The sequence below is a fragment of the Pipra filicauda genome, unplaced genomic scaffold (assembly GCF_003945595.2).
Source record: "Pipra filicauda isolate LSUMZ 115617 unplaced genomic scaffold, ASM394559v2 scaffold49_size4853605_pilon, whole genome shotgun sequence".
Classification (NCBI taxonomy): Eukaryota; Metazoa; Chordata; class Aves; order Passeriformes; family Pipridae; genus Pipra; species Pipra filicauda.
In genome coordinates, this window is record NW_024104642.1 from 66,609 (window position 1) to 82,630 (window position 16,022).

Sequence of the window (16,022 nt, forward strand, 5' to 3'; positions counted from 1 at the left end):
AACACACAAAACTGGCAGACAGCAGGATAAAGGAAGCATTGTTATCCCCATTTTCAGCTGGGAAACCATGCCTTAAGATGACTAAGAATCAGAATCCCAAGGGAGGTCAAGGATCAGATTCTCAAATGCTCAATAACCAGCATCAGAGCCAGACTTTCATAGGAAAAAGAAGAAGAAAAAAAAAGAAAAGGGGGGAGGGGAGAAAACAGAAAATGGAAAAGAAATATGAAGGAAAAAATGTCCAAACCCTTTAGTTCCTACTTCTGTTGGAAATTTTCACAATATATTTTTGCAACACCTTGAAGATCTGGCCACTTAGGCATCCATTTGACTGGCCAAATGGGAAAGTATCTCTTTAGGAAGTCTCTCTCCCAGTCTGGGTGCTACTGCCACTTTGAAGCATGGCAGTATGCAAGTTGCCCAAGGTCACGAAGGAAGTCTCTTGCAGAGCCAGAAATTTGAATCAGCAACTCCTGTGCCCTAACCACAAGTCTATCCTTCCTCTCATTAACAACACAGTGTATTTCTTTGTTAAGTTTCTTTCTAGTTAGATATAATATAATGGGCCTTTTTCTTTATTCATCCACAATGGTAACATTACATTATGAGACTGGCACTTGTCATTCACAGGGAATGCTCTTTTTCCACTTGCGCCCCAAAAACAAACACACTTAGCAGATTGTCATCTGCAGATGACACTAGAATCTCTGTATTTTAAAAGCTTTTTACAGCAGCACTCACAAGAGTAAGTTGCACTTTTTTAATATTTTTCAGACTAGGAGATTCTGACAGCTTGCAGATCCCAGCTACAAAGAGTTATTACCCTTTCCCACGTAACCTTCAGAGGGGAAAAAATCCTTTTTGGTCTAGAAGATCAAGATAGCAGCAGCTTGTTAATATAGTATCCCTTACCAGCTGCTGCTACCTTGTGAAGTCCTAAATACTACAGTAATAGGTCTGTAGCCACTGAATACCATTTTGTGTGTGAGCAGCTTTAAGTATCCATGCAAGACATGTAGAGTAGAAAAGTATCAAGTGGAAAACCGAAGTCCAGCACAATGTTTTCTTATGCTACCTCTTCCTCTTTCTTTAGAGGGATACATATAATTAGTCATCAATTCAAGCGCTGGAGACTACAGGGGGATGTCACTGTACAAATTAAGAAAATGACAGATATTTGCTGTCATCTGTGCAGACAAATGAATGCATGTGAGAAATGCCTGATGTACAGAACTCCATTCATCTCTGAGTTACTATTTTTGCATTTGTCTCATTTGGGCTTTTTTTTTTTTTTTTTAAATTCAGTTTCTTCAAACCCTGCCCTCTTCTACATGACCTTTTTGATCAATAGTCCTTTGTTGTGCTGTGAGGCCTTGGCAGCAAAGGACAGAATTAATACAGTTAATTCTTATCTAATGTTTACCTTTAAACTCTTTGGGTCTTGGCTCAGGTTTGAGACATTTGTTTTACTTAGGTTTTATAACTCTAAATGATGAGTACTGCTTGAGAATGTGGTCTCCTCCAGAGAACCCAGGGTTCTCTGCTGACCTTGCCGTCTGCTCTTGCAGTCACTCCCATCTCTAGCTCACTTGCACCTTTCTGTTTTGCCACCTCAGAAATTACCTCAGCTCCTCTGATACATCTTTTGGCAAGTCAGTGAAAGTCAGGTTACCAACTATTTTCATGTGGAAAACAAGTCTCTCCCTGACTTTTTAAGGGTAGACATTTTTTGTGTGGAGAGGAATCAAAAAGTCTCTTTGTCAGCTTCTACAGTTTCCTGCCATTTTAAAAAACAACTCCAGTTGTTTTAAATCACTATACTTTCTTCACACAGGAGTTTCACTGACAAAAATTTGTGGCTGATTTTCAAATGGCAAATCAGTGTGAAACTTTCCATTCTTGTTACCCTTAAGAAAGCCTGTTAACCCATACATGAAGAACTATTATAGTTTCAGACATTATAGTGTAAGAGTACATCCCTGGCAGCTCCTTGAACAAAACCATTAGACATAGGGCTCCCCCCCACCTCTTTCCCAGCAACTTTATCTCAACAAGTACTCCATTTAAGCAAACAGCCTAAAGCACAACTCATAACCCACTCAGAGACAACTATTTGAAAACTTTAGGGCTGCTCTAACAGACCACAGAAAGGGCAAAGGAATCAAAAATAAGCCTAATACTACAAATGCAGCTGCAAAACAAATTAATACTCCCACAGAGGGAAAGCCAGAGCTGCCAGACTGCCCGAACCTCTGCAGGAGGTTTGGCTGCTGCAGGACAACAGTCTGGGACCAGGCATGAATAGTCTAGCCCTTGGAGCCAGATATATGTGCACTTTAAAAGGTTGTTGGTAGCAGGTTTCCTTGGGCTAAGCATTTCTGTTACCAACCAAGTCTGTCCCTTTACAAAAAGTAATTTACTGTTTTCTCTGAAATAAGTTTTCACCAAATTTGAAGGTCTTCTTGGTATATTTCAGAACTGTACACTTAAGATGAAAAAAAGCATTTTGTGTTACTTTGGATTTGTTAAACTTTCATTTGGGTTGGGTTGGGTTTTGACTAGCATGCGTACATATTCATGCAAAATTAGAGCTAGTCTTTAAGATTACCTCTAAATTTGCAGTGAAATTGATTGGGATCTCAAAAAAAAAAAAAAATGTAAAAAGTACTCAGTCTTGCCTTTTTCCCCCTCCCAAAAAGCAACTGCTGAAAAGGTGTAAGTTACCAACTACTGAAATGCTACATAAATGCTCTAAAATAAATCAAGAAATCATATTTAAGTAGATATAACCAAGTGAAACTCACTTTCAAATTCGCAATGTGCAGTGACATATTAGTGAGTGACTGATCTATTGCTTATGAAAAGAAAAAAAAAATACAAGAAAAAGTCTTTTCACAGTTCAATAGAAAGTTACAATATTTGAGAAATGAATGAGAAGTCATGTAATGGCTTTGCAGCTTTTGAACTTTCACATGTTTCAGATTTTTCTAATGCTTGTGCGGATTAAAGAGATTCACATCTCAATGGCTGGGGCACCTCACATTTTTTCTGGATCAGGTTTAATGATTTCCACACTGCAAAAACTTCACTTTGTATGAACACACCCTGAATTTAAGGAATTTTTCATACTTAGGTGCATGTTTTCTAGTATATTTCTTTTAATGTTAACCCTGTCAAAGGGCACAGTGGCTGGATCATAAGAATGAGTAACTCCTTCAATTTCACACATCAATACACTGGGGCTTTTCAGCGTGCTTTTCTTTCCAGACCCCAAAAATAAATTAAGGCAGGAGAAAGGGGGGAGGGAAATGTCAGGAAACAATAAAATAGAAGACCATCCATATTTTTTTTGCTTCTGTGTATTATCTCAACCTGGTCCTCAGAATAAAAGGGAGAACCATTTATTTCAGTACGTGCAAAGTTCATGGTTTTAAAGCTACAACTACACCCTTTTCATCTCTTTAAAAGACATTTCAAAGCAGGGTTGTGAGACCCAAAGAAAGAGAAAAGTCTCTGATGTCCATCCAGCTCACAGAGAAAAAAACCTTGCATTTTCTACCCTTGGACGTGGAATTAAGGGGTGACAAAAAGCCATTTCATCCTTTCTAAGAAAATGCGTATGTGTGGACTTATATTAAATTATATTCTAGTGGTTACCAGGAAGGCTTGAGTACCATCTAGAATCCAGCAATAATCACAGACCTTATAAAAGTCAGCATATATGTTAAGTCCTCATGGCTCAAATGACAAGGGGAACCAAATGTCTAAAAATATTTGCACACAACAGGTGTGACAAGCTAAGATGTAAACTATTTGGGGCCTGTGCAGAACTGATGGGGGCCTGTGAAGAACAGAGGGGTGATTTTTTCTGGTTGTAGACCCAAGGACAAAGAAAATTTCAGAGTTTTAACTGAATTTACTGGTCTCCATCATTATGCAGCACAGGAGTACAGCCAAAACTCCACTGCCTTGCATTTCTTCTAACTTTCTCTGCAACAGAAAATGTTCATCCCATTCTAGAAAACTTCAGCTACACAACACCGCTGTTCCAAAATCCTGGCCACCTTCTGATTTTTTTGCATGCTTCAAACTCCTATTATAATTCAACACATATATGAGGCAGCCAGGATTACCTAAGGCTAACAAGAAGTCAAGGTTTATGGGAGAGAGCTGGTTTAAATAAAGGGCATTTCCTCTTTTTACAATCACCACCTAACTGAAAATGGCATCAGTTGGGCTGAGCTGAGCAAAGAAAGCAACTAACTGCTGGCAGTACTTGAAACTTTGGAGACTCCCTTTAGAGAGTTGTGCAAGTAGGCACCATTCCCTAGTAAACCCAGCTCTCCAATGGCTCCACCAGGGCCAGTATTTCACTCAGTCTTACAGCTCTGATTTCAGATGATCTACTGTTTGAAAACACACAACCAAGTTGATCTGCACAGCATTAGCTACCTATCCTGCTTCTTAGGAATGTATCATAACATGAATACCTGGTTTGTAAAATCAAACATCATCTGTTTGTTTGGGCTCCTCAGCCTGCCATTCACTTGCTTCTAAAAGAAATGGGATTACTCTCATAAAACAAAGGAGATCATCTGTGTCATCAAGCTAAACTCATATCAAGTGTGAACAGACACTTACAAATATAGACACCAGAGGAGATTATTTTTAACATTTACAAGTATCTCTTCACAGTCACAAAAATCTTGGCAATGGTGAGCATCATGCCAAGGAATCAAAGTAAAATGTGAAGGCAAGTGTGCAATTCTGTGGCTGTTAACAGAAAACACTTGGTGGAAAGAAGATCAGATGACTGTGACACAGCAAATAGGTCACTGAAATCCACTGGAATTTCTGCTCCTTTATAAAAAGGATGTATCCATAAAAGTCACAAAGGGACATAATCTTACCAACCACTGGAAGGGGAACAAAAAAAAAGACTGGAACTTGTGATCTCATCTCTAGGTTGTAAACAATTGTAGGTTTTAGTTTCAAAGGAGTAATAAGAAGAGCTGCTGGAGATTATACACCAGCAATTTCAGCTCAGCTAAAACAGTATGTATGTGTGTTGGCACATACACACAGGAATTGCAGGTGAGATCTATAATACATTGCCATCATTAAAGGTCATGAACAGGAGATTTAAATCAAGATTCATCAGCCATTCGTTTGAGCCATAACCAAACCAAGTATGCAGTGTAATGCACCACCTCCTCCATTCTGCATATTTTCTAAATGATAAAATACTGCACAAAATCTATCACCAATGTCCTCTCCTAACTGCCATTATTTCAAATGTCTCCTTGAAATAACAAAAAAATTCTGACCTCAGAAAAATCTAATTACTGTGTCTGTATATAACAAAGAAAAGCACGGCAAACTCAGACACAAATGTGGTATACCTACCTCCAAATGAACAACTTCTTTGAATATTGGTGTGAGTACCATTTATGCAACAGTAAAGCATTAAAAAAAAATTAATTCATCATTAACTTTAATGATGATAGTAGTAAAAGTGGCTAGATAGCTAGAAGGCATTTCTTTTTAAAAACTGTTGTGTTCTGCCTCCCTTGACATTTCTAAGCTTTAATGTCAAGACCCTAGCCATCTCATTACCCAAGTTTCTGCAGCCTGTTAAGAGGCCAGGTTCTCCCTGGCATACTTGTTTTGTTCACTATTTGTTCCATTTCATTAAAAACTAAAGACGTTCTATGATGAAAGCAGAAGTACTCAGAAAAACATAACCGTAGAGAGTAACTGCAACCCAGCCTTATCTGCTCAACAGTGAAGTGATATTTCCTCACATTTTCTCATACTTAAGAGCAAATTTATAATATATTGCTCAACAAAAAAGTTAGCTTTCAAAGCACTTTCAGAGGAAGAGAGAGAAAAAAAAAGTAGAAGCAGAAACACCACACTTTGGAGCAAGAGCACAAAAAAAGACATGTTCAGGGGAAAATACCAGAGATGAAAGCCTGGCCCAACTGAATTCCAGGATAAAACAGCCATTGGTTTCAACAGGGTCACGATCTCTGTCAAGATCTAAGTCTGGATTCACTTTTGAAGTAGGTGTGGCCTAAAAGCAGGAGGGAAGAATTAACTATAAAATAAAATATCTCTCTCTGTCTTAAACAGCCCATCGTTCATTTCATGTTACATTGCTATTGACTACAAAAAGGGTATAAGTGGCTATGAAACCCACCTATCTAGGTACACCCTACTTTCCATCACACTACCCTTTTTGTTATCCTTCCTTTACACATTATCATGAATTTTTGTTGTTGCTGGTGGGGAATGGCTGACAGCATTAACACAATGGCTCTGCTACACAAGAACTGCACAAATTTTATGTCAAGTCACTTTTCATCATAAACAAACCACTATCATATATCTAGAGGTACAGGTTTGGGTATTACACTGTGACCACACACTATATATATGCCTCAGTGTTGTATTTGTGTAAGTTCTGCTTCTGTCCTGTATACACATTCACATGCTACATGTATGTAGCATTTCTGAGTGCATAGGCACACATATGCACAGATGCAGGAAAACCATGAATGTGGGAGCCACAATAATGCTGCTCCTGGCTGATGGAAATTACAGACTTTGCTTCCGTGTTAATGGATCACAGAAAAAAATCTTGTAAGGATTATTTTAATTTGTAAAACATTTGTATTCCCTACTGCATTGCAATAAAAGGAATGTGCTAACTGCCAGTCTTTTAAGAAATACGATACAATTCCTTGTACTTTTGGTTTGAAATCGGAACTAAAACACATCTGCTGCAGAATAACTGATCTGTAAGGCCCTGGCAGGAGGTAAAGGCTGGGAGTCAACTCACTCCTTCTGGCTGTAATCCCTTCATGGAAATCTAGATGGGTTGCTCTATATCCTGTATCCTCTGATCATTTTCAGAAAAACATAAAGTTGCAATAAAATCACAAAATGCCCAACAAATCCATGACCTGCCAAGACTTTGAAGTCAGGAATACACCAAGCAGCACAGCCACCTCACAGCTGCAAATGGAGGTAGGATTCTGGGTATTTTGCTGAGAAAAAAAATTTAAAATTACTGCCTGCATATGCTCCCAGTAAATCAGCACTCATTTAGCCACCCTAGCATAATAGATCTTTCATAGCTCACAGGAGAGGTCATGGTACAAGAATGTTGAACAATACAGCACAATCTTTTGTAGGTAAGAAACTTCAAGGTAGGAGGTGTAAGTTGTAGCAACAATAGAAACCTCAGAGGAGATCATCAGAAAATGATTAACATGGTTTTCTCAAAAGAATGTGCACAATTGACAATATTTTCAACACAGACATATATTTCTAACTCCTCTGGTGTCCTGTTTCTTATGCCTTATACACACACATACAAAGCTCAGATTTTGGTTTTGTTTCATTAACTCCATATTTCTGCTACTTATAATTACCCAAAGTATTATGATCAGATCATTCATACATTCATTTATTTGGAATAACTGCCATTAAAGAGACTTTCAGAGAAGTAGCTTAATGCTGAATACAATTTCTTGTGCATTATATTTTTTATATTTAATATACCACTTGATGGTTTGTTAAACTGTCCGATTTGATGTTTGTTATAAACATTCACTGTGTTGAAATCCCAAATAAACAACAAGCATACAACTCTTTTCCACGGAGTATATGCTTTATCTTGTCTGTTGCTTTTCTTTGAACTCCCCCTTTCTTAGCAAGAATATACCAAAATAAGATAACACTCAAATATTTTTCACTAGAAAATGGATTTCTGCTTTAATATAGCATTGCATGCTTATTTTGATTTCCTGAAGCCCAATTCAGCTAATATCTCAGGTGAATTGGATGAAACTGCAACTGGCTACAACCAACAAGGGCAAGAACTTCAACAGACAATTGTAGACAAAGGTCTGTTGCCTAGCATCCTGCAGCATCCGGCAGGAAAGTGGAGCAGGAGATCAGACTTTGATCATGAGAATATTGCTGAGGCAAGTGGACCCAAAACTTTCTGCAGTCACCTCCAGGGACAGGCAAGGCAAACACAGTTAGTGGGCATCAAATAGTACCCCTCTTCACTTTCACTTCTCTAAAAATCTGTCACTTCATGAGACCATCAGGAAGGAGCAGAGAAGGAAGTGATATGAGTTTCAGTAATGAATCAATGCCAGGAAAGAGAGCTGGAAATTCAACTCTGTAGGAACTGAATGTTTTGCCTCAGTCACAAAATGCATTCAAATTCATGTCTTCATTTCCAGTTTCTTCCTCTTCATTGCTTTCCAAGAAACTCCAGGGGCCAAAGCAGGAGAGCACTGGTTCCAGGGAGGCTGCTGGCTGTCCAGACAGACATGCATGCTGCTCACACCTCTCTAAAAGGTATCTCATTCATATAATATTTCAAATTAAACTATTTCAGACAAAAATGAGTTCACTAATTTTCATCACCAAGTCATATTTTTTATTTTGCAATTCCAAAGACATGTGGGTCCTTCTCCCCCATCCTCACTGTCTTTTATCTTGAAAATTCCCAGTTCTTCGAGTGTGATGTCATGATGTGTTGCCATGAAAATTTAACTTGAAATTATAAGCACTAAATTAGAACTTCTTCATGTGGCAAAAGATCATACAGAGGGGGACAGCAATTTAAACAATGATCTTCTATAATTAGTGATGATAACAAAGGAAATATTCATAATTACATCAAAGGATTCTTCACTGAGTATTGTTTTTATTTGCTTCCTGAGAGAGCACAGAGTTCTCTGAAAAGATACCACTCTTTTAGGCAGATGTAGATAAATAAAGGAAGGCCATCTAGAGAATCCAATTTCAAACCAAAGCCTGAAAAAGACTCGGAAATCCAGAAGACATTCTCTTATTGATGTGATTACATGCCAGGCATCAGTACGCTGCTAGGTATGCAGTGCTGATAAGTTTGCAGTATGTAAACACCTTTTCAGATGAACATGACCCACAACACCATAGCTACCTGGGGCATCTGTCTCCACATACATGAGGCATAGCCTGGGGATTAATTTCATCCACTAACGTAAACAGGACTAATTTTTTTTAAGTACAGATAGCTAAAAATAGACAAGAGTAATGTTATGCAATAAAACCTGTTATATGTTTCCCCTTTCCAGATAAGGGAATCTGACACAGCTTCAGATCGAAAGAGGCAGCAGTCTGACCAGAACACAAAATATGTTATTCATTTCATTCCCTTCCAGAGACATAGCATTTGAACCTTCCATACATTAAAGATGTATGCCCACTATCATATCATTTCAATGGTTTAAATATTAAATTACGATCAAAAATTCACAACACTTCTGGCCTTCCCCGGAAAAAAAAATAGGTCAAAAATAAATGGAAACAAACTGTTTTCTGCCCCTTTTTATGCACTTGACAGAGAGAAAAAAAATGAGGAGATAAATCTGCATAATACTGAACCGAATCTCTTTAATTCCAGTCAGCTTTTATCATTCAATCACTGAGTCTGTATGTGGAAAAATTCATGCTAATTCCCCCTAGCAACAGCCGCAGCCTATCCGGGGGAGCCCCGCACCAGGCAGCTGCCAGCCAGCAAGAATAACTCTAAGTAGGTCAGCCCTGCATTTCTAAAAATGCCACGGTCTAGTAACCCCACTGTCCCGTCTGTCTGCCCTGCCCCATAATAACCTCGATCACTCGGTGACACAATGACATACTACCCTGTTAGAGTGCAATCAAATCTCGCTGCATTATTCTGCTACGAGCATCGCTGCTGGATGAAGGACCCATCGAGGGGCAGCATTAATCAGGCAGCCATTCATGTCCACTAGCACTTCATTCTGGAGATGGGGCCTGCATTAATGACCAGCTGTTTGAACTAACACAAACAAAATAATGCCTTCCACCCTGCTGGCTGCGCAGAATACACTATTCTAATCAGTCAGGTTATGCTCATTGACTAAACCTAAGATGTAAATTAAACAGCCCCAGACAATGCCAGCTTTTGTAACCTTCTATTAATTAAAGTGAGTATATTTAAATTATACTACACACAATTCAAAGAGCTATTGGTTTAATATACAGAGTCACCTCCTCCTACAAATTTGTATTCACAGTCAAAAAAAACAACCACAACCAAAAACCACCCACCCCACTGTTTGTGTAAGACAATCTACCTATCCCGGTAAATTAAAGAGCAACTACAACAGAGCTTAACTGCAAGTGACTTCTGCTGAGAGCAAGGAACCACACCAGACTTCCAGCAATTGGGCGACGGGAACACTGACAGACATGCACACTGGATGTGGTGGAGGGGTACTGATAAAAGCACTGTTAACATATTCCAGCCATGACACAGAGAAAGGCCAGTCGCAGCAGATTAAGCACCCCCTGCAATCTCACTGCTTAAGCACTGCCGAGTTGCCTTCACAGACCTAAAAATAATTGCAGAGGTCAGAAAGCCCCTTGGTGGGATATGGGCATGTGTCTTTAAGAGCACATAGCTGCACCCATCCCTCCTACTTCCCACAGCTCTGGGGATTTCTGCATGACTGCAAGATGCTGCACGAAGCCCCGTCCCTCCCCCCTTGCTCTTAACCAGAGAAGCCTTAATATAAATCACACCAGAGCCCAGCCAGTCTTCTCTGGGGTGGTATTTTGGTATCAAATCTGTAATGCCAGAACAGAATTTCATCGAGCCTGCTTTATGTTTAATTATACCCTTCCTCTAAACACCTTCGTGCGTAGCTTGCTGGTCTCTTCCGAGCATGCCTCCATGTCATGCAGCTGCCTGTACAGGACAGAGCTCGGAAAGACATTTTCAAGGATAGATTGTTCATCTGCATTTTTTTCTGAAAGATTTGCACTTTCGGTGAATGTCTTGCCCTCTAACAAACTGATAATTCAGTCTTCACTGCTGCAGAATTCAGCAAGCCTTGTGCATGTAATCCATCCACATCTGATTTAGGAACACAGCAGATTCATTAATCCATTTTGCTCTTTCTTGTTTGAACCAGGCTTGTTAACCAGGTTTTGAGAGTCTTCCTTTGCTTTGTGGCACACATCACATAGCTATTCTTGGAGAGATACAGTCACTGACGTAACCGTGGGCTCCTAATTACAAGCTGCTGACATTTTGCTCATCTCTGCAGCTTTGAAGCTGTGAGCTAAGAGTCTCTCCTCCTCCCTCCTTTCTTGCTTTAAGCTGCCTGAGTTAGAAGAACATGACAGTTTCAGAAAGGTATAGGTAGTGGCATAAACTCCTTTGCAGAGCCTGCTGTATTGCCAAAGTTATTTTTCTTTAAGCAAACAGAAAACTACAGTTTGGGAGTAATAAGACTCCTTTGCCCCCAGCACAAGAATGTTATCCAACAGCTGGCTAAATATAATCCAACACAGAGGGCTGCCTTTGTAGGCGGGGGAACAAACAGTGGAAGGACCAGTCCGGCATCTTGCAGGGTAGCTCACCATGACTATTGGAAAATCCCCTCGTACATATTTTAGGTTGACATTATGGTCTATGGCTTTGTACAAAAGGGAAAAAAAGGAAAGGGAAAAAAACCTCTTTCTCGGTATGCAGCTGCTAGCAGCCATGCCAAGCCTTGCTAGCTGACTGCAGCACTTGTTTCCCCTATTTCTGCATTGTTCAGACATGGCCAAGCTGAGCTGCCTACCAAATGAAATATGCCTCTACCGTGACAAGTCTACCTGCCCTAAAAACACAGTCTTCCTCATGCAGGTTTGGCAGTAAAAAATACACCCAGCTACATTTCACAGAAATTGATTGCCAAATGTAAGCATTGCCTTTTCTCAATATATGAAGAATCTTTTTCAATTAGAGGCTGATTTTGAAAATCTAAAAAAAAAGAAAAGAAAAAGATGCAAATATAACACTGAATATAAATGCCCAGTTGAGGATTTAGTCATCTGATGACTGTGGTAGCCAGCTGGTCTAGAAGTCATCTGGGATGCATTTATTTTGATTAGATTGATCACATTTCTATTTACAGTATAGAACTTTTCACCATACTGAATACAGCTGTGTTTATAGAGATTTTAAGATGGAGAAAACGAAGCCCCATGGTTTTTCTCAGCACAGTGCAGAAGATTCAGTGCTTTAAGGTGTTAAGCAGAAAGGATCTGCTTTCATATTTCTTAAAAGAATACTGCCTACCATCTGTTTTCACAAAGTGCCACCTCAGTCAGGAAATGGGTGTAGAGCTATAGCTGAAAATACAAGCTGCAATCAGGTCTGACCCAGCAGAGTGACAAAAGTCCTCTGTAAATTGGTCAGAAATGTCTTGCTTTCATTTCCATACATGTTCACGCACACACAAAAGCACATACATACACAGATATACATGGAGTGAGTGGCTGCTGTTTTCCCTGGGGATATTCCTGCAGCCACCTAACTCATCAGTTCACTCCTTGACAGCACCAGGAGTGTTCAAGCTACGATTTACAGTCCCTCGGTCCATACATTGCTTTGTTAATCAAGCCATCCTCTCTGCAATGAGAATCCACAGAATCAGACAAACGGCACGTAGCGTTTCTTCTTCCTTTGCATTTGCATTTGCTCGCTCTCTCCTTCTCCCTTTGGCTTTGCCTTATCAGGCAGATGCAACCGATACCTTATTTATCCGTCTCCAGCACAACACTGAGGTGAAACCTGACTGCAGCACTGTGGCTTCCCCATGTTAATCCTGTGGAGCAGCAGAGGCTGGATTCTTGTTGCTGATGCCCTTGTCGAGCACTGGATTACTTTACATAATATTTCTTTAAGCTTTCACCCACCCCATCCTAGATTAACACCCTTCTTTTCTCCTCCTTCCCCCCCACCAAAAAAATCCCAAAATCATCACATATCGCAACCCTTTGCTTCCAGAGCCAACAAAAAAAAAAATGCGGCTCCATCGTTCTTCTTCCTTAGCAATGTGCAGACGAGAGAGTTTCGAGTCAATCAAGCCAGGGTGAAGCGCAGGCAGCAAGACTGCAGCAGCCCCAGCAGCAGCAGAAAGAGCAGCAGCCGCCCAGGTAAACGCAGGGAAAAGCACGCTGTGTCGAAAGCGGTGCAGCATCGTAGCTGTAAGGAAAGACAGTCTTGCTTCTTCTGAACGGTGCAGCTTTATGCCTGCAGGAACGGAGAAAAGGGAAGACCCAGAATTAAAAATTAAAGCCAAAACAGTTATGAAGAAACAATAACTATAATAAATTATCATAACTTTATTTTTTCTGGGTTTTGGGGCTTTCTGGGAGGCGGAGGCTGTGTCTTTTCCTCTCCCTCCCCAAAGTCTCCTGTGTTGCTGGATGCTACTGTCCAAGAGTGCGGAGTCACAAAGGCTCACTCTCCAAAGCACAGTGAGACCAGCATCACATGAGAAACCACATGACGCACCCAAATCGGATGCTGATGTGGTCCACTATTTCACTCGGGGGGAAAAAATCTCAACCGAAACATCGCCCTCTTTACTGGTTAGAAAAACTCCCCTTAAAAAAAAAAAAGAAAAAAGAAAAAGCCCCCCAAAAAAATATCTCCATATCTATCCATCTTCAATGCCAATGCTTCAGGAGGCAGGAGAATGCTGTTCCACAGACACTAGCTGGATGGCAGCAATATTACTTCCAGGCTGCATTATTCAAAGTGATTCTACTTAAGTGAATTCCTGAAAAGCATACTCCATGTCTCCCTAACATGAACAGACTCAGAAAACCATCTCCATTATCATTCCCTGCAATCTGTATCCAAACCTGTGTTCTGAATAATTTATTTTAGGCTAATAAGCTGTTTGCCAAGACCACTCCTTTTCCCACTCAGCCCCACACTCAACAAGCGACTACAGCAAGAAACACAGAGGCATTTACGGTTTCCTTAACTGGTAATTTTAGTGAATGCACTGTCCCACAAAATAATCAGGAAAAATGAGCAGAAGGGTTTTTTCCTCATGTACGGACACAACAGGGTTTGCAGATGGTGTCAATGTTTTCCTGATATTGCCGACTAAAAGCTTTCAGTCCAAGTCAAGAAGCAAACGTTCTTGCCTGCCGATTCCTGCAGAGGTGTTGTGCCACACTGTTTAACATGCAGAAACATCTGGACACCCCTGGCAGCCCCCAAATAAGAGCGTGCAGCTCTGCAATGCTGTTAACTGTCAGGGCACCAAGCAGTTAACATCTTGGCTGCTTTACCATCTTGCTCTACCTATAGGAGCATGGAACCGAGGGACTGGTTCGCTCAAGAAACAAAAGCAAAAAAGCTGACCTTGACAATCGATGGAATTGCTGCTCACAAAGTTATCATCCAACAAACAGTTAGCGGTTTGTAGCTTGTTTTACGCCTAACATTTGTTCAAGTGACAGAGCAGGTGGCACAGAGTCTTCCATCCCCTTTGTTTGCAAAAGCTGGGCACCACCTCGTGACGCTGCACTCCCTGGCTCTTTACACTGAAACTGTACGCAGTGTCAGGGAAATCTAGGAAGAGAGCTGCTCTGAATCTGTACAGCTGTTTTGCAAAGGATCCCACTGCAATCTCCGAAGTTACATAATGGAGATCAAGCACAGAATTCCCCCAGAAGAGAGATGTTTAGCCAGCCCTTACACAGGGACGCGCCATCGGAGCAAAATCCAAGTGCTCTTTCATGCCGATTTCAACCTTCCCGACTATTCACACAATAGCAGATTGCAAAAATTTGCACAAGGCAGTTTTAACTTCTTCTTATTGGCTCCTCTCAGAAAGAGGTTTTTTCAGTGGGCTGCACCTAGGAGTTGCCTAAATTCCACGTAAAATCCAGTTGTAGCATTCAGTCTCAGCATGCTGTTAGTGTTCAGGGGAGCTACAGGGTTGCATGTACAGAAATCACAAGATTACCACAGTCATCCCAGGGCATTTTCACCTGTGGTGCTAATAATTTCAACATTGGCAAGTCTTTACTGGAAAATGGTATTGGTAAACCCAAACTGACTACAGCTAACCAATAGAATACTCTATTTTCAGATGGAGTGTCAGCTAATATGGAGAATCCAGGTTACAGATGACTTTCTCGATCCAAAAGACAAACATTAGTGAGTCAGGAACTGAGTGCAGCAAAATATGCATCTTCAGGGCTTTGGAATACAAGATAAGAGGAGCAGTCCTGGTGATCAGTCCCATGTTTTTAACCTATATCATAATAACATGGCTCTGACTGGTTTTTAGTCTGTTCTCATTAGTTTCTAAGACAGATTTGCAGCAGTTCTTGACTCTGTGAGCTGATGATCTTTCCCACTTGATACCAGTAGCTCATTTATCTGTTCTGACCTAGAGCGATGTTGGTTGGAAGGGTCACCTGGAGGTAACTTAGTGAAACCTCTGGATATCATCAACATTCCATCAGGTCAACTGCGACTTCATCCTGAAAATCCTCAGAGATGGAGATTCTGTAACTTTTCTAGTGCTGCACTTCCCTCCGTGGGAAAATAAATGTGCAGGAAATAAGTGTTCTTTCTGTATTTACTACATAGGCAGCCTTCCCTGCACTACTGTATTGCATACATTTTCCTAGATCTGCCAGTGAAAGAAAAGCGAAGGAGTCAAGGAATGAAAAGACTTTTCATACTAATTTAACCAAGTTCAGCTCAAATTACTAACTCCTGATCATCATTTAATCTCTAAATGCTTCCAGTTCAATTATTAGCCAAATCACTAAAACCCTAGTGAACACCCTGATAACAATTCCAGCATTCTACCAAGTTACCTATAAGAAACAGGAGAAAAAATAAAGATTATATGAATATGAAATCTGAAGTCTGAAATAGGGCTGAACTGACATGGTACATGGAGGATGCTGGTTTATTCAGAATAAACAAGATACCTTTTTCAAACAGACCTGAAAAAGGCCCTAAAGTATCTGTAAAAACTTTTTCAGAACTTTATGAAAAACCTCCTATGAAGGTACCTGATGTACAAACCAGAGATACACAGTCATGTTAGGTATAAATGAAGAGGGAGGGAGGGAAAGAGATAAGAATTACAAAGAGAAAGACCAGTAATAAT

The 16,022-nt window shown here is 40.3% G+C and overlaps 1 protein-coding gene across 2 annotated transcripts in view; it reads right to left on the minus strand.

Moving 5' to 3' along the window:
* Window positions 1-6,325: 6,325 nt before the first annotated feature.
* LOC120324336 overlaps window positions 6,326-16,022 on the minus strand; it is a 105,065-nt gene continuing 95,368 nt past the window's right edge. Inside the window, exons 1-2 of one of the 2 annotated variants that reach the window (XR_005565578.1) lie at window positions 13,215-13,328; window positions 6,326-13,123 (exon numbers count right to left, since the gene is read on the minus strand). Coding sequence is in view for 1 of the 2 variants with exons in the window: in XM_039386675.1 (XP_039242609.1) it covers window positions 12,798-13,123 (326 nt within the window). In the remaining variant the exon portion in view is untranslated. Of the gene's footprint in view, window positions 13,124-13,214; window positions 13,329-16,022 lie in introns of those variants that run through there. The other variant, XM_039386675.1, reaches the window with a different exon arrangement.